The following is a 26,532-nucleotide window of genomic DNA, read 5'->3' on the forward strand; positions in this document are numbered from 1 at the left end:
TCCAGTTGCGAACCTGCTATTTTGTAGCTAAATGATAAGGGATCTATCTTTCTATGTATTCGCAGCACATTACACTTGTCTATATTGAGATTGAATTTCCAATCCCTGCACCATGTGTCAATTCGCTGCAGATCCTCCTGCATTTCAGTACAATTTTCCATTGTTACAACCTCTCGATACACTACAGCATCATCTGCAAAAAGCCTCAGTGAACTTCCGATGTCATCCACGAGGTCATTTATGTATATTGTGAATAGCAACGGTCCTATGACACTCCCCTGTGGCACACCTGAAATCACTCTTACTTCGGATGACTTCTCTCCATTGAGAATGACATGCTGCATTCTGTTATCTAGGAACTCTTCAGACCAAACACACAATTGGTCTGATAGTCCATATGCTCTTACATTGTTAATTAAATGACTGTGGGGAACTGTATCGAGCACCTTGCGGTAATCTTTCCTTACAATGACAGTGTTGTGATTTTAACTGGAAAAAAAATCATAAAAAATATTGAAACAATCATTTTAGGCTAAAAACTACAAAATGATAGGTATCATCAACTCTCAGTAGATAAATACTAATGTTTAATCATCATTTCTATCAGTCATACTCGGGCCATAGCATACTAAATGTTTCATGTAGCCATTGGAAACAGAATGCAAATCTTACAACTTGAATAACATGCATCTCATGATGTTCTGTAAACTGATTGATGTTATAAATTTTTTAGTCAATTATACAATAGTTACAATAAGGCAGCATGTACAATCTCATAAAACTGAGAGGCTCAGGTCCTGTCTGTCATTTTGTAGCATTATTAAAAAACATTTTGGAAACTATTTCAATGGGCTGTTGTCAAAAGTCTAACAATGATAGTAAGGGTCTTTGCCAATATGCAGATGTCTATTTATTGGCAGTTTGATTTTGTCATGTGGTGAAGATAGTGGCTGTGATCATAGAATGCTTCAGTTTTAACTTTAATTTGATGTGGTGGATGTAATCAAAACTTTTGTTAAATTTTTGTCATGGAATACACTTCGACCTATGTCTTTTAGCTATTTGTTGTGTCATAGAACTTACAGATTTTTACCTTAATGTTTGGTATTAATGTGCCCATTTTCAGATGTAAGTCACTAGAAATTCTTGTGAGAAAGTATAAAGGAGAGGGAAGCCGACATGCTTAAAACATTTAGTCCTCCCGTATTTCCATGTGATTCCTCTTCCTTGACAAATATTAACAACAGATGTCTGATACAGCAGTGAGATATCTACATATAACCTTTACCTTAATGCAGAAGTTGAAACAAAAGCTTTGGTAGTGAAAAAATACTTTAAAAATCTCTTATTCTCATGTGCCATAGGGTGGTGGGGTTTCGAGTTCCGCTGGATAGGTCAGGAGTCCACTACACGCAGCAAGCGACTACACGTGTAGCAGGGGTTGTGTGGCGTGGACTGGGCGGTTTTTTAGGTTAGATGGCCTCGGGCAAGTACAGAAAGGGCAACAGCCTCAAAGGGTGCGGGACAAAGTCAGGACATGCGGGGACGAAGCAGCAATCAGTTTTGTAATTGTAAACTGTTGAAGCTGCATTGGTAAAGTACCAGAACTTCAAGCACTGCTAGAAAGCACCGAAGCTGAAATCGTTATAGGTACAGAAAGCTGGCTGAAGCCAGAGATAAATTCTGCCGAAATTTTTACAAAGGCACAGACGGTGTTAAGAAAGGATAGATTGCATGCAACTGGTGGTGGCGTGTTTGTCGCTGTTAGTAGTAGTTTATCCTGTAGTGAAGTAGAAGTGCATAGTTCCTGTGAATTATACGGATGGAGGTTACACTCAACAACCGAGCTAGGTTAATAATTGGCTCCTCTTACTGACCTCCCGACTCAGCAGCATTAGTGGCAGAACAACTGAGAGAAAATTTGGAATACATTTCACATAAATTTTCTAAGCATATTATAGTCTTAGGTAGAGATTTAAATTTACCAGATATAGACTGGGACACTCAGATGTTTAGGACAGGTGGTAGGGACAGAGCATCGAATGACATTATACTGAGTGCACTATCTAAAAATTACCTCGAGCAATTAAACAGAGAACTGACTCGTGGAGATAACATCTTGGACCTACTGACAACAGACCGACCCAAACTTTTCGAATCTGTAAGTGCAGAACAGGGAATCGGTGCTCATAAGGCCATTGCAGCATCCCTGAATACGGAATATAAAAAAAGGGATGAAGGTTTATCTGTTTAGCAAGAGTAATAGAAGGCAGATTTCAGACTAGCTAACAGATCAAAATGAAAATTTCTGTTCCGACACTGACAATGTTGAGTGTTTATGGAAAAAGTTCAAGGCAATTGTAAAATGCGTTTTAGACAGGTACGTGCCAAGTAAAACTGTGAGGGATGGGAAAAACCCACCGTGGTACAACAACCAAAAGTTAGGAAACTACTGTGAAAGCAAAGAGAGCTTCACTGCAAGTTTAAACGCAGCCAAAGCCTCTCAGACAAACAGAAGCTAAACTATGTCAAAGTTAGCGTAAGGAGGGCTATGCGTGAAGCATTCAGTGAATTCGAAAGTAAAATTCTATGTACCGACTTGACAGAAAATCCTAGGAAGTTCTGGTCTTACGTTAAATCAGTAAGTGGCTCGAAACAGCATATCCAGACACTCCGGGATGATGATGGCATTGAAACAAGGATGACACGCGTAAAGCTGAAATACTAAACACCTTTTTCCAAAGCTGTTTCACAGCGGAAGACCTCACTGCAGTTCCTTCTCTAAATCCTCACACAATCGAAAAAATGGCTGACATCGAAATAAGTGTCAAAGGAATATAAAAGAAACGGAATCTCTCAACAGAGGAAAGTCCACTGGACCTGATGGGATACCAATTCGATTCTACACAGAGTACGCGAAAGAACTTGCCCCCCTACTAACAGCCGTGTACCGCAAGTCTCTAGAGGAACCAAGGTTCCAAATGATTGGAAAGGAGCACAGGTAGTCCCAGTCTTCAAGAATGGTCATCGAGCAGATGGGCAAAACTATAGACCTATATCTCTGACGTCGATCTGTTGTTGAATTTTAGAACACGTTTTTTGCTCAAGTATCATGTTGTTTTTGGAAACCCAGAATGTACTCTGTAGGAATCAGCATGGATTCCGGAAACAGCTATCACTTTATTTGTTCATGAGACCCAGAAAATATTAGATACAGGTTCCCAGGTAGATGCTATTTTTCTTGACTTCCGGAAGGCGTTCGATACAGTTCCGCACTGTCACCTGATAAACAAAGTAAGAGCCTACGGAATATCAGACCAGCTGTGTGGCTGGATTGAAGAGTTTTTAGCAAACAGAACACAGCATGTTGTTATCAATGGAAAGACATCTACAAATGTTAAAGTAACCTCTGGCGTGCCACAGGGGAGTGTTATGGGACCATTGCTTTTCACAATATATACAAATGACCTAGTAGATAGTGTCGGAAGTTCTATGAGGCTTTTCGCGGATTATGCTGTAGTATACAGAGAAGTTGCAGCATTAGAAAATTGTATCAAAATGCAGGAAGATCTGCAGCGGATAGGCACTTGGTGCAGGGAGTGGCAACTTACCCTTAACATAGACAAATGTAATGTATTGCGAATACATAGAAAGAAGGATCCTTTATTGTATGATTATATGATAGCGGAACAAACACTGGTAGCAGTTACTTCTGTAAAATATCTGGGAGTATGCGTGCGGAATGATTTGAAGTGGAATGATCATATAAAATTATTTGTTGGTAAGGCGAGTGCCAGGTTGAGATTTATTGGGAGAGTCCTTAGAGTCAACAAAGGAGGTGGCTTACAAAACACTTGTTCGACCTATACTTGAGTATTGCTCATCAGTGTGGGATCCGTACCAGATCGGGTTGATGGAGGAGATAGAGAAGATCCAAAGAAGAGTGGCGTGTTTCATCACAGGGTTATTTGGTAACCGTAATAGCATTACAGCGATGTTTAGCAAACTCAAGTGGCAGACTCTGCAAGAGAGGTGCTCTGCATCTTGGTGTAGCTTGCTCGCCAGGTTTCGAGAGGGTGCGTTTCTTGATGAGGTATCAGATATATTGCTTCCCCCTACTTATACCTCCCGAGGAGATCACGAATGTAAAATTAGAGAGATTTGAGCGCGCACAGAGGCTTTCAGACAGTCGTTCTTCCCGCGATGCAATACGCGAGTGCTGCGACATCTCCAACTAACCAGTGCCTTTGGTTTACTGTCATTGATCGTTTTCTATACAGTCCCACAATGGCCGCATCAAATTTGTATCTGTTGCCAAAACTTAAAGAACACCTTCAATGACTTCACTTTGTTAGGGGTGTAGCGGTGCAAACAGAGGTGAGGTTGTGGCTGTGGCTCTGTCAACAGATTGAAACATTCTACAGTGGTGGTATCAACAAAGTGGTCTCTTGGTGGGAGAAATGTGTTAATCACCAGGCTATCTATGTTGAGGAATGAAGGTGTAGAATGTTAATAAGATTTGTTGTATTTAAAAAAATCTAAGAGTTTTCACATAAATTCAGACACATTTCTTTTCAGCATGCCCTCGTATTATGCTCTTGTGTTGAGGTATGAACTCTGCCAGTTCATATGAAGTATGACTTTACTTTCCTCATACCCCTTACCATTACTACATGCTTGTATTCCTTTAGTAGTCCACAGGAGAGAGGAATGCAGATATATGAATCCTATTTTGTTGTATAGCAGCTACTACATAGATTACCTTATTGTGTCAGATCATTCAGTTCATTATTAAACAGGAATTACAGTTTAAAAGCAGGTTTCACTAAAGTGCTAGAACACTGCATAAATTTCTCTGTTCTTCGTGTGACTTCTGTAATGAATTCATTGTGCTGCTAACACTGTCTTCTTTCTTTTTTCAGTTGGACTTTCTAAGGATTGTTTGCAGCCATGAACATTTTGTAGCATTGAATCTACCATTTGGGACACCTTTTACTCCAAGCTCTGCTCCTTCATCACCAAACCCATCTATTTCGTCATCTACAAGCCAGTCATCATTTGTGTCAACACTTGTTGGAGGTGATTTGATGAGTTTTGCAGATCTGTCACCTGCATTTCGACAACAACACTTCCTGATTGGACTTGTTCTCACAGACCTGGCTACAGTTCTGGAATTACAGTAAGTTCATATTTCTGACTGTACTTTTTTCCTTCAACTTTTTGTTTTACGTGAGTGTTGTATCCTGGAAAAAGTATTTACTCCTGTTTTTTTTTTTTTTAAACTGTTACTTAAGATACAAATCAAGTTATGATGCAAATAACCTCTTACTGTGTAAAGGAAGCACTGATTAGTACAGGGGCGGGCAGGAATCCGGCACGGGTGTGGTGCACTTGCACGTGTGCAGTTAACAGGTGTTCTGCGGGTAAGCTGGCCACCCGCTTCTCTCCCCCCCCCCCCCCCGCCCCCCACCCCCCACCCCCCACCCCCATCATACCGTCTCCCCTCTCTTTCCTCTGTAATGCATTTTGTTTCCTAGCTTGCTTTATTGAATGAAGGAATAAGGTTAGTAGAAGAGCTTGAAAGAAATTATGGTACCTATTACCTATGATACATTTCATTTAATTATCACAGGTGGAGTTTACAATACATTTAATGTTTGAAACAAAATTTGTACATACAGACAAAAGCCAAAAGTTCCGTAAATTTTCATCACTGATATTTGCTCTTAACCGAGACTTATTAATTTTCATTACGGAAAAAACTCTCTCACAAACGTATGTCGAGCCAAACATTGACATTATCTTCGCGGCTTCACAGTGGAGACGAGGAAATTCTTGCTGTGGGAAATCGTGATAAAAGTCTATTACACATCTTGCCAAAAGGAACTTGTCTCTCAGGCGAGAATTACCCTTTAGATATATTAATTCCATTTCCAGATTGGGATGAATATTATCTACAGAAACAGCAAATGGTCTCGAGAACCATTCAAAAGCTTGGGATAAAAATGATATATCCCCAAATCACTTGAGAAATTCCTCTTTCATTGCACTAAGTACGGAAACACATTCTTTGCAATTCTGTTCTCACACAGTAGACAGAGTAGGGAAATGCACTGCGTTCCCTGACGAGAGCTGTCATTCCCACAGCTCACGCTTGCTAGTGAAAACTTGCACCTTTTCAGCCATTTCACAAATTAGCTGATTTTCTCCTTGCAAACTTGTGTTCAATGCATTCATGTGTCTGGTAATGTCCACTAAAAATGCAAGGTTGGCAACCTACTCTGGATTTTCTAACTTGGGGTTGTACCTTCCTTTGTCCCTTAAAAATTGATTTATTGGTATTCTCAGCTCAAAAAATCTTTTGAGTACATTACCGGGACTTCACTGTGGTATGGTATGTCACCGTACTCTTCCCCAATTTCAGCTAAATATGTGTGAAACTGTCTATGTGTAAGCCCGTGGGATCTCAAATAATTAACTGCCTGAATAACCACTTGCATGACGTCCCCCAGTTTTGCTTCTTTTGCACAGAGTACTTCTTGGTGCAAAATGCAGTGGATGCTGTACAATGATTCTTCTGTATGCTGTAGCTTTTTTCTTAGTAATCCAACAAATCCCATTTGTTCCCCTTTCATTGCAGGTGCTCCGTTTGTTGTCACAGACACCAAACGTTCACCGTTTAAGCCAGCTGAATAGACAGCTTGGTCAATAGCTTTTATGACGTCCGCGCCGGTGGTCGTGCTTTTTATAGATATCATATCTAAAAAAAAAAATCCCCTGTTATGTGCAGAGCAGTGTCCATGCCACGGACATAAATCATTAATTGCACAGTGTCTGAAATATCTGTGGATTCAAGTGCAATGGATAGTGCAATTAACTCCTGCACTGCACTCCTTAATTGAAGGTAAATGTCACCTGCCATGGCAGACTTACAGTCTGCCAAGACAGAGTGATAGCTGGAAACTGATTTGCATTCAGTGGGGAAAGTAAATCAGCAGTGTCATTGATGCACTCCTTTATAAACTCACCTTCAGCAAACGGTTTTCCAGCTCTCGCTATATTAAGTGCAATCTTATAACTTGCAAATAATGGTGGGCTATCACTGTTAGAATCCTAAAAAAATTGAAAACAGTGCTCCATAAAATGTTAAATCAGTTAGATGAAAGACATGATGAAAGAAAGTCGCAGATCTCTTGTGACAACAGCAACTTATGTCAGATTCAATAAATTGTCTCGTCCTTGTGAAATTTATTATAATGACGTTCAATACAAAACTTCCGCTGACCAGCGAGAATGCTACCACATCTTAAGCATTTCGAATTTTCACGTTTTTGCACAAATCAAAAATGATTATCCCATTCCTGTTTAAAAGATAGCAAATGTCCACATCTCCATTTCCTTGATTCACTTTGCATTTTCGAGTTCTTGAAATACAACGTTCACTATGTAGTGGCCACTTTGCATCAACATCCGCAGCTTAGCCTGGTACTACACTGCCGCAATCTGCTGGATGTCGCCACAGCACCGGTCGACGATTGCACGCAAGCAGCACACGTGCAGCGCTGAGTACTCATGAGCCATGTGCAATGCCTGTCTGCCCCTGCATTAGTAGATAGACTTTGTGAACAAAGAGTACCTCAGCATTTGTACTTACATTCTTCATCAGAGTGTGCACACATGTACATACGCACATTTCACCTATGTAAGTAACCCAGCAAAGTGACACAGTGGTTAAGACACAGGACTAGCATTCGGGTGGGTGAAGGTTAAAATATCTGTCATGTTGCCCAAATTTAGGTTTCTTGTATTTTTTCTAATTCCTTAAGGTAATGATTCCTTCTGCTAAAGGTGATTTTCTCCCTCATCCATTTGAACTTTGGTTCCATCTCTAACGACCTTATCATCAAAAGGACGTTATACTCTAAATCACACTTCCTCCATCATACATAAATGTGTGGTATGTAGATGGGTATGTGTGTAGGGAGAGGGCGTGGGGGCTACGGAGCAGATGTTATCCTCTGATGAAGAAGGTGAGGTTGAAAACTTATCTAAAGTTTCAAATCGACTGTTTATGTGCCTATCTACTACTTGGTGCATCTCTATATATTGAACAGTGGCCTCTTCTTGTTTGTTTTCGCTATTTGTAATTTCTCATGTGTTTTTAGCAGAGTGTGAAGGATATTACCAGATATTCCAGTGATAGTTTGTCTTCAAAAATTATTTTCTGATTGCAATGTGATGATTGGCACATTTAAGTTTTTTAATGAATGTCTAGGTACTACATACATAACAGAATCAGATGGAATGGACAAAGCAGTTTTAATAATTACAGAGAAAATTTGTGTAACACTTTTCCCCCACATGTGAATTAATTGTTGTTTATTTATTTGACCTTTTAGGAATCCTAACCTTCATTTTAAAGTGGTCAACCTTGTGCGTAATTTGCTGACATATCATGACAGTGACCCACGATTTGCGGAACCTGAATGTAGAGCACGAGTGGCTGCCCTGTACTTGCCATTTCTGGGTATTGTCATGGATGCCTTACCACAACTTCATGGCTTTTTCCCAGGAGCTAGAGGTATGATACAGATTGTTTACACATAAATTCAGTAACTATTTTGAAAATACTCTGTAGGCTGACTGTGTAATAACTAATCATCATGGGTAACAAATGATAGTACAGTAGAACTCCAATTATCCAAATTGCAACTATCAGGATCACTTTGAGGAAAGACATTTGTACAGTATGACTAAAGTTGTTGGTTTTGTTTGAAGTTATTACAGTACACTTTTCATTTCTTATCATTGTAAAATCAATCCGCAGCAAATGTATTAAAAGACAAAATCTTCCAGTGAATAGTGGATACAGTACGCACATTGTTATATGAGCATGCTTGTGTTTGTAGTGCCTGTCATTCAGCGCAGCTTACATCAGTCTGTGTAGTTACTTTAACATTTGCACTGACTTGTTACTATAAATTACGTCTCTTTTGTTTTGTTTTGTGTCTGCTTTAATTTACTGTGTGGCATACATCTTATATAAGGAAACACGTTGTCTTATCATTGACAAGCGAAATAAGTCCTTGATCAATTAGGCAAAGGCATGAGTGGTAGGCAGTTAGCTGAGATGTTTAATGAGACACAAACAGAAACAAGTCTTCAATAATAAACTTTGTGTCTGTTTGTGAGACTGAAGATGGGAGTTTAGTGCAAAAAGCAATGAAAACAGCAGAAAACAAGGCACCTGAAGAGGCCATATTAAAGTGGTTCTTGCAGCACCAAGCATCAGGAAACCCTCTTTCAGGTCCAATTGTTTGCGTAAAAGAAAAACTTTTCACCCAGAAAATCAACAGATTGTCTTAATTCAAAGTGAGAATTGCTTGGTTACAGAATTTAAAGACAAGGCTCAGTATTCATGAATTGGATGTAAGTGATGAAAAACTATCAGCAGACCCAAAAGCAGCAGAAAATGTTATTGAAAAATTCATAATTGAAGCAGAATCTTATGACCCTGAATTTTTGTACAATGGAGATGAGACTGGACTCATTTCGAAGGCTTAGCCTGAAACAGTCAACTTCTAAAAAGGAATCTAGTACTCATGGCTATAAGATTAGTAAAGATTGTGTTACCATGCTGGGCTGTTCTAACTATACAGGAAACCACAAAATACACTTTCTGTTGATAGGAAAATCGAAATAAACCTGGGCTTTCAAAAATACTAAGAGACTTCCTTTTACAAGAATCAACCACAGACGTGCATGACTACTGCTTTGTTTTGCAAATGGTACAATTCAGTTTTCATACCTGAAGTAAAATAATATCGAAAGGCTATAGGGAAAGAAGGTGGTGGTAATTCTGGACAGTGCACCCACCCACCCCACAGAAAGCTTCTTGATAGAGATGGACGTTTCAAAACACTCTTCATACCACCAAACATTACGATTTTGCTCCAGCCAATTGACAAGTTGATTATCAAAACTATGAAGTTACATTATGGAAGACATTTGTTGAGGAAAGTTTTGATAGATGATGGAACTGAAGAAGGCATTGTGGCTCATCTCAAAAATTGAATATAAAAGACTGCTCTTAAATAATGGCGGAAGCATGGAATTTGCTGCAGACAGTCACATTAAAAAGAACAGAATAGATTGAAAGGCATTTTGATCACAGATGAGGTACAGAAAAATAAAGATGAAAAGAAGCAGCATGAAAAGGAAGAGGAAGGAAGAGAAGCAGCATTGTCACCGAACCAGATGCAGGATCATCAGCTGGTGAAACGTTTGCATATTTTGACACTGTGCTAACATGTGTGGAGCGGAAGCCTGAGTGTGACCATATACAGCAGCTTACCATGAAGCAGATGTGAGAATTCACTGCACAAGAACGACTGAAGATGGCAAAACAACAGACACTGACTGACTGACATGTTCGAGAACTGACACCGTAAGTAAGTACAGTACTCCACAAAATCCAAACAACATTGTTTTGTACTGATTTCGTTAATATTAGTGGTATGTATACACGGACTTAGCTTTTCAAAAATAAGAAGTTATATGTTTTTTTGCTTTATTGAATTATTTGGATTGGATCCAATCCAATCCCAAGTCATCCAGATAATTGGAGTTCTGCTGTACCATCCTTCTCATGCCTGTCCTTTCTTCTTCTTCTCTCTCTCTCTCTCTCTCTCTCCTTTTTTTTTTTAAAAAAAAAAGAACTGGGGGGGGGGGGGGGGGGTAGAGATGGAAGAGAGAGGAAAGAAGGAGATGGAGAAGAAATGCTTACCTGAGCAATTCTTTATGTGTGTGTAAGTACAAAACTAGAAATGAAAGATCAGGGAGCTTGAAAATGGCATTGATACTGTATTTTAAGGTAATTTTGAGAAAAAATTTGAAGTTGAACGTAAAATCTTCTGGTTTGTTAGTCTGCATCATACACACCTCAACTAAAGTTTGGAATATCATAGTGCTTCCTACAATGACTTCTTATAGTACACCCATTTAGGTTTTTACAGTACCTTATTAACAAAAGAAACATGATTCCCTCTGAAAACAAGAACAATTTTAGTTAGTTACAAAAAAAAAAAAATCATTACAAAACAAAGCAGGCTCTCTCCTAAATGTACATATTGAAAAAACAAAAACAGTCAAAATCTTTATCTCATGATGATGATGAAAATCAATCTTTAACAGTATGTCCTCCCCACACACAGATGAGTTCCTCCACTCTTTGAGATATGCTCTTGATGAGAACCTAAAGTTTGTCTTTGGGTACAAGGTCCCACTCCTCAATGACAGCTTCAGTGACATCCTGAAGACTGTCAGATGGATTCAAACGCTGTGCAACACCCACCTTCAACAGGCCCCATGCATGCTCAATTGCATTCATGTCTGGCACTGTGCTGGCTAATGAATTTGGTTGATGTTGCATTTTTGAAGATACCAAGACACTGCTAGAGTACAGTACATTGTCATCAACTAGGGTGAAGTTTTCGCAAACTTCATGTCTGTAGGGCCTTACAATTGGTTGTAGCACCTTTTGGAGGTATTAGGGACCAGTCCTATTGCCATAGATGGGAATTAGAGGAGTCCGCCATCCCATTGTTATTACTACCCAGAACATTAAACCTCCACCTGCAGATGGATGAACTTCCTTGAACGTATCTGTAATCCTGGTGTCGTCCAGTAAATCTCCAAATCACGATGCTGGGCACCTGTGAGCGAACAGTTGGAGGAAACGATCCTGCATTAGTGTTGTCATAGGAAGAGGACCACTCTGAGGTCTATCGTCCATGTTTCCCATCTCTCTGTACTTTCTCCACACCTTAGACAAACCGCTTTGACATGTAACCGTTTGGCAACATCTTGCAGTGTATATGACATACTGAAAGTAAGCCACGATCCTGACTCTATCAAAGTTTTGTTTCCCCCTACGTGGCATGTTACTGCAACGCTGAACACAAACTGAAGGAAGCTGTTGTAGAGATTGGCCTACTCTTCATGTGCTGCTGTCGCAGCGGTATGTTTACATGGCAGAGAAATGGCCACAAAGCATGCCAATAGTAAAGACCATCCAGTATAGGGTATCTAACTGGATAATGCATGAAGTGCTTAGGTCAATGAGACCTCTGGTACTGTAGACTACATTATACAATAGTATTCTAAACTTTTGTTGAGTGGTGTATTTTTTCTACATGTCAATGGTTAAACCCATCTGCTGGGATCTTCTTTGGGGTTTTGTGGTGTTTGCAGTTAGCTGAACCTTGTAGTGTCCAGTTAACCGTGAAGATGACAAGATCCTGAGGAAGATCCTAGCAGAGGGATTGAAAATATCAGTCAAGTAGAAGAAATATAATGTGGCCTAAAAACCAGAAGATTTCACCTCCAGTGGCAACAGCCACAAAAGCCTGCAGAATTAATTGAATATGGTCATCTTGTGCATAAAATTAATATGTAATATAAGTGGTGCCCCCTATCTGTTCATGGTAACGTTCAATTGATTAAAATGTCTAGGGAAATCAAAAGTAGTGCAAGTACTAGAGAAAAGGGGAAACATTCCACTCCGCTCCCGAGATTGGAATGACTCCTTACCCTCTCCTTTAAAACCCACATCCTTTCATCTTTCCCCCTCCTTCCCTCTTTCCTGATGAAGCAACCTTTGGTTGTGAAAGCTTGAATTTTGTGTGTATGTTTGTGTGTCTATAAACCTGCCAGCACTGGTTTTGGAAAAAGACACCCACCGTGAGGTCTGTTGTTCATTACCCATTCTGGCTGCTGTTCATCAGTGACAAAGGCTACGAGATGCATGCCAGCACCACAACTTGATGTCCACCGTATGGCAGCAGGTGGGCTTTACAGATGACTCACATTTTTGCACCATTGCAATGTTGTCCAAACTGATGAGTTGCAATCCACTGGGAAAGCTTATGTGGAAAGCCACATGTGGCAATGCAAACTGCTTGCCAACAGAACACTATTCAGGCAGTTGGAGAAAGTAATTGTGTGTGTGTATGTGTGTGTGTGGGGGGGGGGGGGGGGGAGAAGCATATTTACATGGGATAAAAACTTGAACATTTGTTTGCCAACATAACCAACTGACAAGCAGTAAAGGAACCAGTTTTTGTCAGTTGCATACATTTTTTTTGCCTACAGCACCTAGCATGCAACTTGTACAGTTACCAGGACAATAATGCTCCACACTGTTGCTTCTGAATCATGTAAGAATAATTCGAGGAACACTGCTAACATTGAGTGCTTGTGTAGGTCCCTGGGTTACATGACTTCTATTATGTTGAGCATATGTGAAAAGATTTTGAGTGAGGTGATAAATCAGTATCTGCAAGCTCTGTGTAGTTGTTCAAGTGATGTTTGATCAGAATAGCTCCTGGATGTGTGTCTAAAATTTTGTTGTTAATTCATGTACATGAGCCTCATTAGAGATATACTAAAACAATTTGCTGAACTACAGAATCTGTAATTTGTGCAAAACAATTGTGTGGATTTTTGTTCTATAATTGTCAGATTAATTTGTTCTCGTGACAGTGGAAATAAAACGCAGCTCTGTCATTTCTTTGTGCTAGTTTTTTAATAGTTCTAAGCCTGAGTAATACATTTTGTGACCATTCAAATAAATTATCACATACCAAATAATATTGCAGTCACTTTTTGCACAGCTTCATATAGATATAGACCCATGGAAATGAGAGATTTAAGCCTTATAGCACTCCACTATTCTGCAATCAGAGCTTCATTTAAATTTCTAAGCACTGCTTGTGGCCAGAGGGGCAACTTGGACTGAGCTAGTAAGATACATTTTGTGAGGTGGTGTGCCACTGAAGGAACAAACAATTCTGTGAAGGTTAATGAATGAGTGTGTCATGAAGGAAAAATTTATTTATGTTTCTTACATTTTATTGATGTTCAGATGCTTATAACAACATACAGAGGAATCAGTCTAAAATAAATTATTTTCTTTTCATGTGTTGCTGTCTGTGAATGATATTACACAAGGCTTCAGTGAGGACCTTGTATATTATTTTCTCCAAGTTCGAAAGAAATAATGTCTTGATATAAAGCAACATGAATAATAACAAAACCACACAAGTTTGGTAAATCATGAGTGAATTTGAGAGGAATATTTTACCAGCTATATGAATGATATGCTTTAAGCCTTGATCCCAAAATATGGTCACAAATAATTCATGAGAGATGTGTTGTAGATACAAATGTAGATTTTGAAGGATTTAAATTTGTACCGAAAACATGAATAGCTGATGTCAGAATCTTTCCATAAATTGAATGGAAACAGTTATTCTAATGAAATTTTTATTCTTTGTAACGAAGCAGTATAATTTATATTTGTATTACATGTTGATTACAACTGTTGTGCTAAATTTGCTTTCTACATATTTAGCATACTGCCAGAAACCAGTAGAAATGTAGAACAATAAATGTAACTGTGTAATTGCCAACCATTGCCCATAGAAATCAAATAATAAGAATGAGAATTTTAATTTCACTAAAATATTGATGTTAGTTGGATGATGTACATTTCCAGAATATTAATGAAGTCATGGCACATAAGATAGCCTATGCTGATTTTTAACTTACTTTTCTGCAGAGCTTCGGGTAGTAGAGAGGTTATTGAGTAACTGTAAAGTTATCAGCTGTGGCATTGTTTTAGTACTGTACTTTTTCTTAAATTAAAATTATTATTTTGTATACTTACATAATTTTTTCTATGTTTCTCTTGAGAATAAATAATTTATAAAGTATGAATAACATTTACAGGTCGTATGTTGCTGGTACCAGGCTCAGATAATATGGAACCTCAAAATGGTATTGATCATTCTATTGCAATGGCAATTGCTGGTACAACAGTGTTTCCAAAGTCAGTTGGACCTGATAATACTCAAGGCCAACAGGTAAAGTACCGTACATAGTCTATCTTATGCTAAGTTTTCCTCATTTGGTTGGAGACATTAGCATCTACAGATGTTTAGTATTCATGGGAAAGAGTGAAGTAGAGATCAGACGACTATTTATGGAACTCAAAGCAGCAGCATCCAAACTTGATCTAAAAGTAAATGATGATTCAAAGATGTAGAGATGAACAAGACCACCAATTACATCTAAAACTGTGCAAACATAAATTTGACCACATTGAACAGTTCAAATTTCTAGTTGTATTGATAGATGAACAAAATCAGAGGCAAGTAAAAGTGAAAATTAGACAGCAAAATGTCAACAGAGCCTACTACTCTGTACAAAAACATAGATGTATAACGTGAGAAATTCCAAATTAACACCCTCAGATTTTGAAGCTCTGATTGACTGCCCACAGCAGAAGATTCTTTGTAATTATACTCTCACGAATCATTCTTAAGTTCTCATTAGTTTTGCTGCTGACACTTGTACATCATATTGATATATTCCCATTTGTCATTTTTCTTTTGCATTTGCTTCTTAATTGCCATATTGTTTCATATGAGAGAGAGAGAGGGAGGAGGGGGGGGGGGGGGGGGCAGGCCGACCGACTGACCGACCGACCGACCGACCGACCGACCGACCGACCTTACTCTTAAATTATCTGTATTCCACCAAGGACTTTTCATTAAAAAATGAACAACATGCGAAGAAAAACAAAAAATAGTGGAAGAGAAAATTACAGCAATTGGAAAGCAGTACTTGAAAATGTGTTAATAACAGAATCCGGGGACAAGGAGTTGTCGGAGGCGAATACATTTACTTCAGAGCTGAGTGGGAAATTTTTAAGGGATAACTGTAAATAGTGACAGAAGTTCAGTATTACACTGGCGATATCACAAGTATGAAGAATATCTGTAATGTCCCATTATCAGATCTCAGTTTTTCACTTGACTAATGGAGACCGTAACAAGCAAAAGTCGGAACATGCAAGACGTTAGCTGTGTGTAAATTAACTAAAGGAGAGTGCATAACATAATGGCATCTCCATCATCAAAACCTGCAAAAGAACAGACATTATTCATAGAATGTTTGTAGGAAAGTACATAAATAACCACTGCAACAGTGACTCTGCCACGCACTGTTTAGTGGTTTGCAGAGTATGTATGTAGATTTATAACATGATTTTTCTTACATTAGCACCTAAAGGAGGGGGGGGGGGCACAAGATTAATATCAAATTACTTAATGAAAACAGTTACAAGATCCACTAAGCCTTCTTCTCTTGAGATGTATCACATTTGTAAACCATATTTGATCTGGTCCAGGGTTCATAGAAAAAGTTACTCCTAAGTATTATTTAAAAAAAAATCTGTGTTCTGCAGCTTCCTAGAGTTTCCAGTGTATCTATGCGGAAAATTAACATTTAAATCACCAGTGGCTACCTGTCTTAACAGCAGGGATATTACATCTAAATAAATTCAGTATCTATAATAAATGGCCAGAGAAGTTGGAGCAACTCGGCTTCATAACTAACACTACTGCATCATAGAGTTTATGAAGAAATTAGAAAGCGTAGAATTACAGTGTAGTATAAGTGTATTGAAGACAATCAAGGGGATACTGAGTGCACACTGGATGTGCACAAGTCAACTTTTTAATTTATGGAGATGGTATCTGTTCTTTCAGACATGTTCGAAAGAACGAATACCATCTCCATACATAGTTCAGGCAAACCGGCCAGGACCACCTCCCTCTTTGCGGATGCACACGCATTGCCCAAACTCTTACGAGACTTGGTCAGATTGTCTACCATGAATAATATGTGTAGTGGGCAGGGGCACTACGAATGTAGTGTGTGGACATTAAGATGGGAATGTGGGTCTCACGAGGAACATGCAAGGGATAAATCCCTGCAGTCACACTGCCTCTGTGCCCTCAGTGGCTCAGATGGATAGAGCGTCTGCCATGTAACAGGAGATCCCTGGTTCGAGATGCGGTCAGGGCACACATTTTCAATTGTCCCCGTTGATGTGTATCAACACCTGTCGACAGCGTAGGGTCTTGATTTAATTATCAAACTTTTTAATCTCTGTTGCTCCATTACAACCAGGGGACATTGGCTGGTATGTACTTTTCAATGTCAATAAACTTTACCAACAGTCATACACTTCAAGATATTTTATTTTATTCTGAAACCAAGCAGTTTCGGCAATTCATTTTGCCATCTTCAGGCCCTATATCCTTTTTTTTTTTTTAAATCAACGAACTTATCGTATAGCACCATAAAACTGGATATCGTGATTTCCAATCCCTGTGCAGATGCTTCATACGAAGACGTGACATGAGTTGCTGTCACATCTTCGTATGAAGCATCTGCACAGGGATTGGAATTCACGATATCCAGTTTTATGGCATCTTTTCCTGAGGCAAAGTACTAGCAGGAATGTACACACAATGAAATTGTACACCCATAGTTTGTGAAACTGTGCTAGTACGGTATGTTGACTAGCTCTTCAAAAAACTAAAATCAAATATTAAAAACTGTTGTGTGGCAGAGATTGTCAGGTGAGACCTTAATAAATCTAGCACTGAACCTCAAGTAAAATAAAGGCACTTTTTTGCTCATAGTAACCATTTAAGTAAGAGATGCTTCCAAGATGGTTTAGCTCCACAAAAAAGGCCTGGAGGTTAGACATTATACATAACTTGCTCATAAAATTATGCATCAGTCCCTCACAGTAATTCACATGGTGACAGTGGCATGGAGATAAAATTGAGTGTTCCTAACTTTCTGTAAATGTTGTGTCCCATTGTGTAATAGTATTTTTTGTTTACCAGCAGTGTTTTAAAATTTATACTGTTTTGAACGTTGTATGCACCTTGCACTCTCACTTATCAAATTTTTGGTATGATTCAAACCATTATTGAGTAGTTTCATGTCCAATTCTGTTAGTTCTGTGAAGAAAATGATACAGTTGATGTTCATTGAGCTCTTTCCTGTGTCATAGTGTCTACATTTTAATCCTCATTCTTTTTCAGAATTGGAAATGTGGCTTGAGTTCTGATACAACACGTAATCTTCTTATTTGCTTTCTGTGGGTAATCAAAAATGTTGATAAAACCGTTTTGAAGCATTGGTGGACAGAGCTGCCTTCACAGAGACTGCATCAGCTCTTAGAAGTGCTCAATATTTGTATTTCTTGCTTTGAATATAAGGTAAGGCTGAAGATTTACTCAAAAAATGTTTTAGATGTATGTAATTCAGGAACTAAGGAAACACAATAAATTGTTGTAAAATGATCATGTGCAAGTAGGGCAACTATTATATTTTATTTTTGTGGCATTAAAGATTTGAAGCTGTTCGATAATCACAAATAAATGCATATTTGTGTGACATTTAAAGCAAAGCAGGCAGACAACCAATAAAGTGAACAAAGGTTACTTGATTTAATTTCTTTGGCCTCTTTAGGGGTATATAGCATCTAGGAGAGCTCTCCATCCATCTGTCTTGGGTCATTTCAGTCAGTTCCAACCAAATCTTGCCAACTCTCCTTGCTTCCGCTCCCATCATCCTCTTCCATGTATCTTTAGGCCTACCTCTCTTCCTTGTTACTCCGGGATTCCATTCCAGTGTCTTCTTTTCAATTTTGCCACCTGACTTCATCAGTTTGTTCCCCATCTGTCTCCACTTCCTCTCACATATCCGGTCTTCTGTCCCAGGGGTTTTCAAACTGTGTGTTGTGGCTCCCAGTGGCCTTGTGGCCTCATAATAATGACATTGTGGCCTCATAATAATGACATTGTGGAAGCTTCATAAACATAATTATTTTGTTTATTTGCTTTCTGTATAAAGAAACAATGTATACGCTACTAGTGATATCTAGCCAGGTGGCAAGTAGGTGTTCTTACCATGGCAGTGTTCTACAGATGGCAGTTGAATTGCACTGTGTGGCTCATTTGTTTTTATTCAGCCATAATCAGTTTGAAGATTAGCTTTGTTGAATGCAGAGTGGCAAAAACTAACCAAAAAGGAATAAACAAACAGGAAAATTATTTAATAATTAACCGGGAGAGATACACGAGCTCTTGTACTCCTCATGGTCGTGTCTTCTGCCTGTGAAAAGAAGCCTTCCTCTCAACCTGAGGCTGTAAATGTGTGTTGTTGTGACAGTGTCATTGCGTCTAAGTATCATAATGAAGTAGTTACTACTGCTAGATAGGCACCACACGGATTGTGTGTCATCAGTGTGCATGGTTCACACAGCTTCTGCCTACACAGCTAACTTATGTTCAACAATGGAGTTTTTGCTGCACTTTGCTTGCAACGGTATTGTAGGGTACCACAAGTTGGCAAGTGGGTGCTGAAGAAAATATGCTATTTGACTGAAGGATTCTGATTTTTGCCAGTTTCTGTCAACTGAAGGGTGGAATGAAACTGTGTATGCTAGAGAGATTCAAAGTATGAGATACAACAGTAACTGTAATGGGTAACAGATCTCACATATGACAAGTCATTTTATCTCCCTTTAATTTACTGCTGGGAACACCATAAGTGAGAGCTCTGTACCTTATGCTGAAAAAATATGCAGTAGATTGGGGTACATGTCGTCTGATGGAAGGAAAAAAAAAAATCCCATGCGCGCTCCACAAGCACTTTGCCACCCAAGTAGCTGCTTCCTTTATGTAGTGCACACCTGACCTTTCAATGGGAGGCCTATAACTCTCCATCTGATAACACAGGTCCAGAAATCTGAAGCCAAGACAGCCACAGGATTGACAAAGCATTTGGGTGAGTCCCTCCTCTCCACTAATCTATCCTGTGCAACTCTATTCACATCTGTATACAGTAACTACTGCACCCTGTATCTGTTTGTGTTCACCCACTACAATTTTTATCCCCCCATTACCAAATTTATGATTTCTTGATGCTTCAAGATTTTTAGTAAATATACAGTGAAGGTCGTTCAGACTAACACATTTCATCTGAAAAAAACAAATTTTACAACACACATAAGAGTTGGCAGTAATTACAGTTGCCAGTTTAATTGTAATAGCTTCTTATAATCATCATATTATGTGAATAAGTCCATAGTAACCATAGCCTAGCAAATATGCATTAATGAAAACAGATAGAATAACCTTATGCTGCTGAGTGAGGAGGTGGAATAGCTAAGGCTCTAGACAGTTATTCATGAAGATTCAGTTATGATAAGTGCCCTTAATAAAAGGTTTATTTGTCTATTAAATTATGAACAGTTGTTTATGAGCCATGAATGATGGGGCACAACAAAGTTTATATTTGAATAAATTTACTACTTTTGAACACTATATAATTTCTTCATCAAAGAAAGGCTGGTTGAAGACATGCTTTAAGATGTTGCTGAATTAAAAAAGAAACACAGTTTAAACTTTGACACTTCTGTCTCCCAAGTTAGTTATTTACAGTGGAGCAAAAGTAACTTAGCTTAGAAATTTAAGAAGATACATACTCGTTGAATTGCAGTTCACATTCCAATCAGTGTACTCACCAAAATATTTTGTAAACTTCTTTTTATTTACAGATATTTCCATCATGCAATACTGATAATGGGTACATAATGTCCAGTGTTGTACATCCTTTAGGTTAATGTGTTTTGTCCGAGTATAGTGACAACCATTTGCAAAGAACTAGTTAATATCTTTCCAAATGAAGACTTGACTATAAAGCTGTCATCATTAATTTCATGAATAAGTGATGCAAGATCATTTACATACAACAAGAGGAAAAGTGGAACCAGTTTTGAGCTCTGTAACACACCCATGGTGATGTCTTCCCATAATGGAGATGCTGATTTATTATTCGCATTGCCATAACTTCTCAGTGCAATTCCTTGCACTCTTAGTTAGGTAAGGTGAAATGTAATGATGGAATAGTTCCTTTGAAATAGACATGGCTGATTTCATTTCCCATTCTTCCCTAATCTGAGCATGTTCTCCGTCTGTAAGGCCCATATTACACTGTCAGAGATGTTTGACAAGTCTCTTACACAAGCTAGGACAACGCCCTAACTTAAATTAATGTAAATATCTTCAAGAATCCATATTATTTTCATTTAGCAAACAGAGACAGTAGAAGATATGTATTTCATTAGTTAAAAACTCTGTCTACTGCCTTAAAAATATTGGTTTATTAGGACCTAAACAGATCCAATTAATTCCTGTAAATATATACTGTAAAAGAGAGTAAGTAATTTTAGCAGAGAGTACAGAATGTCTGAGTAATATTCCAATAAAACTGACATCCTGATTTGACCGGAGATGTCACAACCAGTTTCTTTGATTTAAAGGAGTTTTTCAAATGGGCATATAAGTAATTGAAGATGTCTTTGTGATACAAGGTGATCAAAATAAAATGACCAAAAATTATTTCTGGATTTTCATGTCAATGCAGTCTCAACAACAAAGAGATCACCCAAGAACAAGTGCATCTGTGTTTTCAGCAAGATGGAACAACTGCACTTGCAGTCTTCACATGAGTTCATGAGGTGTTTGGCGAGGAGAGGAAAGGAAAGGGCTGTCAGCAAAGGCAGTAAACTCTCCTGTCCTCTAAATCACCTGAATGACCTTCAAGAGCACCTGATTTTTTCCCTTGTGATTTTTATCTGGCTGGAAAATTGAAGGATTAGGTATAGTTAGAGAACAGCCACTTTCTCAAAGAGCTACAACAGAACACTGAAAATTCTATTGCTGTCATACCTTAGACTGGGCTATTGTATGTATGTTACAGTTTTGTAAATCACACAGAGTGCTGCAATACCATCAACAGTGGTCATTTCCTGTAAAGAGCAGTTGTGTAATTCATTAACTTGGGTGTTTTATTTCCTGTCAGATTTCTAAAAAAAATTATAGCCTAGTTTTATTTTGCCCACACTGTATTGCTTAATGCCTAGTACTTATTTAGATCATTATCTTTTTCTGTTATAGATGTCTATACTCCTGATTTTAAGAAACTCCCACCATCTTTCACAGTCTCAGTTTTTCCATTAGATCTCAAAACAAAACATTTAGTTCAAGGATTTAACTGACAAGTTTTTAGTGTTGGCAATGCCAGCTCAATCACAGTTTAACTTCGTCTACAGTATGGCCTATTACCTTACTTTACTCATTTATACATGTCTGTTATTTATTCTTTTCTGTACATATAGCATAATGTGCAAGAGTTTGCAGATTCAAATCAGTTGCATCTTAGTAAATAGAAACAATACCACTGATGTTTTGTAACAGTATTAGAGAAGGAAAGTTGCTACTCGCTATATAGCGGACATGCTGAGTCACGATAGGCACAACAAAAAGCTATAATTGTGTGCTATTGCTGCTGTATGGTAAGTAGCAACTTTCCTTCGCTAATATTGTTACATTCCATCTTGGATTTTCCATTGTTTGATTTCCACTGATGTTTTGACTTTATAAGTACAAGTCCCTATCTGTTTGCACTGTTTTACCCCATTCTATGTTTCAGGGCAAGAAAGCTATTAAAAGATTCTCACAACAAAGTTTTCGTAAAACGACTGACATCAAATCTCGCTTGGAAGATGTAATTCTAGGACAGGGGTCAGCACGAAGTGAAATGATAATGCGACGTAAAGGTATGCATTTATGTTGATAATAATAGAAAACTATGGAATTTTGTTCTCCCATATGCAAGTGTTGTGTTTAGACTTCCAAAAAAAGTGTCATAGAGGATGTCTTTGTACACAGAGTATTCTATTTACATGATGACTGCACAAGCGGCACTCTAGATAGCGGGCGGTGGGCACTCCGTTGTGCAGCAAATCAGATGCAGTGTCGCCCATTCGACAGGCCTGCATGGCCCTGGTGGGCGGCAACCCACCCCCATTTGTGCGGTCATCAGGTAAATGGAACACCCTTGAGAATCATATATTAATGTAATTATTCTCCTTGTCCATGCAGAAAAGAATCCTCCAGCTTCTCCTGGTTGGCCAGGTGATCGATTACGATGGCGCAAAGAACAAATGGCATACCGTCCCACTGCAGAACAGCCAGAACGACCAAGGGCTGAAGTTGAGACAGATGCTCATATAGAAGGAAATCTGGCCACAGAAGTCAGCTTTGTTATTCTAGATACATTGGAGCAAATTGTTCAGGTGTGTACTGAATATCAGCACAATAACTGTATCCCTTTTATTTGTTAAAAAGTCAGCCTGAAATAGCTGAAGGTTGTTTAGGTTGCTGAAACATGTATTCACTGAAAGTTCTTTTTACTGGTTGTTATTTTTTTTAGCATTTTAAATATTTTCAACATTCACTACAATTATGTGATTTGATGTGAACTCCATCTTTCTTTGTGCTGATTCTCTCATTGACAAGGAAAGGTTCCCAGGGATTGGATTAACTTTTGGAAACCATATATATGGTGTTGTATTTTAGAGTCCCAGATGTCACACCTTGGATCCATCAGTCATAGTGAACCCTCCTTTGTGAGTTACCAGTAAAAAAACTTTTTTTTATCATGATGCTCTAGGGTTTAAAAATAATTTTACTATGCACAGTAGTGGTGTAACATAGTGGATAAGGTATACCTTGACGTACAGAAAGTTGTAGGTCCAAATCCTGGTAAGTGCTTTGAAATTTTTTATTTTAAAATCTTAATCAAAATGACTTATCATTATTTTTATAATGTTCATTGGCTGAAATGTAATTTTTTTTAAATTTCTGATCCTTTGCTGCAGCATTTTCATTATTTTATTGACTTTATTTGCTCTTATTTTTTTCCTATCTTCTTTTTTAATATGGAATCTCTTTATTTATTTTCATTTAGGTGTCATAATATCTAAAGATTTGAAATTTCTGGCATATAACAGTTAAAAAACAAACAATGAAATAATTTATGTTGGTTGTGTAATTGTCAGAACTGTTTTTTGTCACAAAAACATTTAAAATGTAAATTTTTATTGAACTATGAATAAAATAATTTAGATAATGTTTGAAATGAAAAAAGAGATTATAAAGTAAACAAAATTGAGCCAAAATCAGGAATAGAAATAATGGATTCAATAACATGGACAAAATATAGGATGATAAAACGGAAGAAATGAAAAACATTTGGATAAAGGTTCCAAATAAAAGAAAATGATGCAAGAAAAAAATGAGAGCAAATGAAAAAGTTAATGCAGCATTTAAAATGATGTAACAAAGGATTAGAAATGAGAATGGAAAAAAGAAAGAAAAAATTTTTAAACCAGTTCATTAAACAAAAATAATGATCAAAGTTATTTCAATAAAAATTTAAAAATAATAAAGTTTCAAAGCACTGATGGGAATTGAACCCAGCACCTTCTGCACATCAGGAATATACCGTAACCACTACATTACACCACAGCTCTATGCAATACTAACATTTTAAGGCTCTAGAGCATCATGTGAAATTCGGAATTCTTTTTCATCGATTTCTCACAAATAAATGGGGACATACTTTGACAAATGACTGCAGGGTGTGATGCCTGGAACCCTAAGCTGCACCACCACATACATCGTTTCAAAAAGTCAGTTCCACCCTTGTGCACTTCTCCTTTTGAGATAATATTAGCAATATTTATCAAATTTTTTCATCGAGGTATTTTTTAAGGAACATGTGAAAGTGTACATCACACTCGAATCTTTTGAAAAACATACCTTTAATCTCTAAATTGGATACAAAAAGAGAACAGAAAAAGTCATTGGATGCTGTTGAATGGAAGGATAAGTTCCCTAAGATTGAGTGATAGCCATGATAGCCATCTTACAGCAAGACTAGTAAACATGTAGAAATTCATTCTTAAGCCAGAATTCTGAATAGTGTTGCCTTCTCAATACAAATGATTAATATATGTCTTTTTCCAGAATGAAACCAAAGAGGGACTTTTTGTTATGAAAGTACTAGGTTTCATCTGTATATGTTTCTACCATGCTATACCATATTTACTCGAATCTAAGCCGCACTCGAATCTAAGTTGCACATGAAAAACTCAAAATCAATGAAAAAAAAAATTCCTGATTCTAAGCCACACCTGAAATTTGAGACTTGAAATTCAAGGGGAGAGAAAAGTTTTAGACCGCTTCTCCAAATTGAAACAAGATTGGTCCATTGTAACATGAGACACAATTTAGGTTGAATGGATGAAGATATAGTTATAATAGTATGGTTTGAGTCGTAAGCTTAACAGTTAAGCGTTACCAAGTAGCCATTGCTATGTGTCAGGCACTCCGTCCATATTTATATGGGTATCCTTACTTTTTCACGTGCTTCGTTGGTTTGAATCGATTGTTTATTTTGCTTTGATCTGATAAGTGCCGTTCTCTTTGTTGTAGGTGTTTACATCACTCTAAGCTGAAAATGCATTATTGTACTGTCTCGTGCATTGTTTGTCACATTCTGATAATGAGTGTTTACGACCTGTCACCGCTTGCGGCATGGCTTGCTTTTGTGCTTGCTTACAGAGAGAGAGAGAGAGAGAGAGAGAGAGAGAGAGAGAGAGAGAGAGAGATGAATTGTCTCATAAGTGAAACAATGGCAAGAGACTGCTATTTGTTGTTACTTACACTGCTGCTTTCTTTGATAATGATCAACAATAACCAAATTATAGACTGCGTATGATGGATGATGTTCTGAACGAGAGTTTAGCGAAAAATTTTCTCCATTTGAAAATCTTTACAGACGCCTCTTTAATACATTATATTCTGCACAGCAATTAGTCATCATAGATTTAAAAATCTAGTCAGTTGCCTTGCTTCATTTCTGACTATATCACTGTTCACCATAACACGAATATAAACATGACATGGTATGTATATTCTTCTGCGTTTGCTGTTGTCTCACTCTAGTTTCATAGTTTATTAGGCAGACAGGATTTAAATGAGATAGCAGCAAACACGAATGGCATAATGTTTACATTCTTGTACCTTTTCTTTTAATTTATTTACTGACGCTGAGGTTTTGGCGCCAGTATTTTTCTTTGTGCCTGCAAAGCATGCCTTTGTAGCGCTACATGTGTTTGATGGCAGAAGTTAGTTGTGGTAACACCTACCAACATTTTTCAGAACTTCCACTTACTTTGCACCCGATTCTAAGCCGCGGGTGGGTTTTCTGGATTACAAAAACTGGGAAAAAAGTGCACCAGAGATTCGAGTAAATATGGTAGTCATCATTTGCTGACTGTGATTTTTAAATTGGTGTTTCCAGTGCTGATGGTTGGCATTTTTGTCCTTTTTATCTTACATGTTTGTGGTTATCAGTTTGAAAACTTTTAAGTGTATATTTTGGAGACTTGGCTCTGATAACTTTCCTTTACCTGCTAGCTAACAGTGAACTCATAAATATTATTTACCATCATAGATGGAACAACATTGTCAGTTTCATATGTCTGATACAGTTGCAACAAAGTTCCAAAGTTCTCACACGATTATATGCTTTAAGTATTGCCCTTTTGATATCTTCAACTCTTTTAAGTTCCTTGTGTGTCTATATTGGAGACAAATAAATTATGTCTTTGAGCATAGCATCTGATACCTCCCAGCCATGAAGTTACAGGAAGCTTCCCAAACTTTGGATAGTACATTTGTTCTGCAT

At 37.9% G+C, this 26,532-nt stretch overlaps 1 protein-coding gene across 1 annotated transcript in view; it reads left to right on the forward strand.

The window, feature by feature from the left end:
• Positions 1–26,532, forward strand: part of LOC126298468 (dedicator of cytokinesis protein 7) — a 241,019-nt gene that overhangs the window by 137,215 nt on the left and 77,272 nt on the right. Inside the window, exons 22-27 of the mRNA XM_049989801.1 lie at positions 4,923–5,179; positions 8,400–8,581; positions 14,791–14,924; positions 17,967–18,143; positions 22,426–22,552; positions 22,878–23,071. Of these exons, the coding sequence (XP_049845758.1) occupies positions 4,923–5,179; positions 8,400–8,581; positions 14,791–14,924; positions 17,967–18,143; positions 22,426–22,552; positions 22,878–23,071 (1,071 nt within the window). The remainder of the gene's footprint in view (positions 1–4,922; positions 5,180–8,399; positions 8,582–14,790; positions 14,925–17,966; positions 18,144–22,425; positions 22,553–22,877; positions 23,072–26,532) is intronic.

Source organism: Schistocerca gregaria, chromosome X (genome assembly GCF_023897955.1).
Source record: "Schistocerca gregaria isolate iqSchGreg1 chromosome X, iqSchGreg1.2, whole genome shotgun sequence".
Lineage (NCBI taxonomy): Eukaryota > Metazoa > Arthropoda > Insecta > Orthoptera > Acrididae > Schistocerca > Schistocerca gregaria.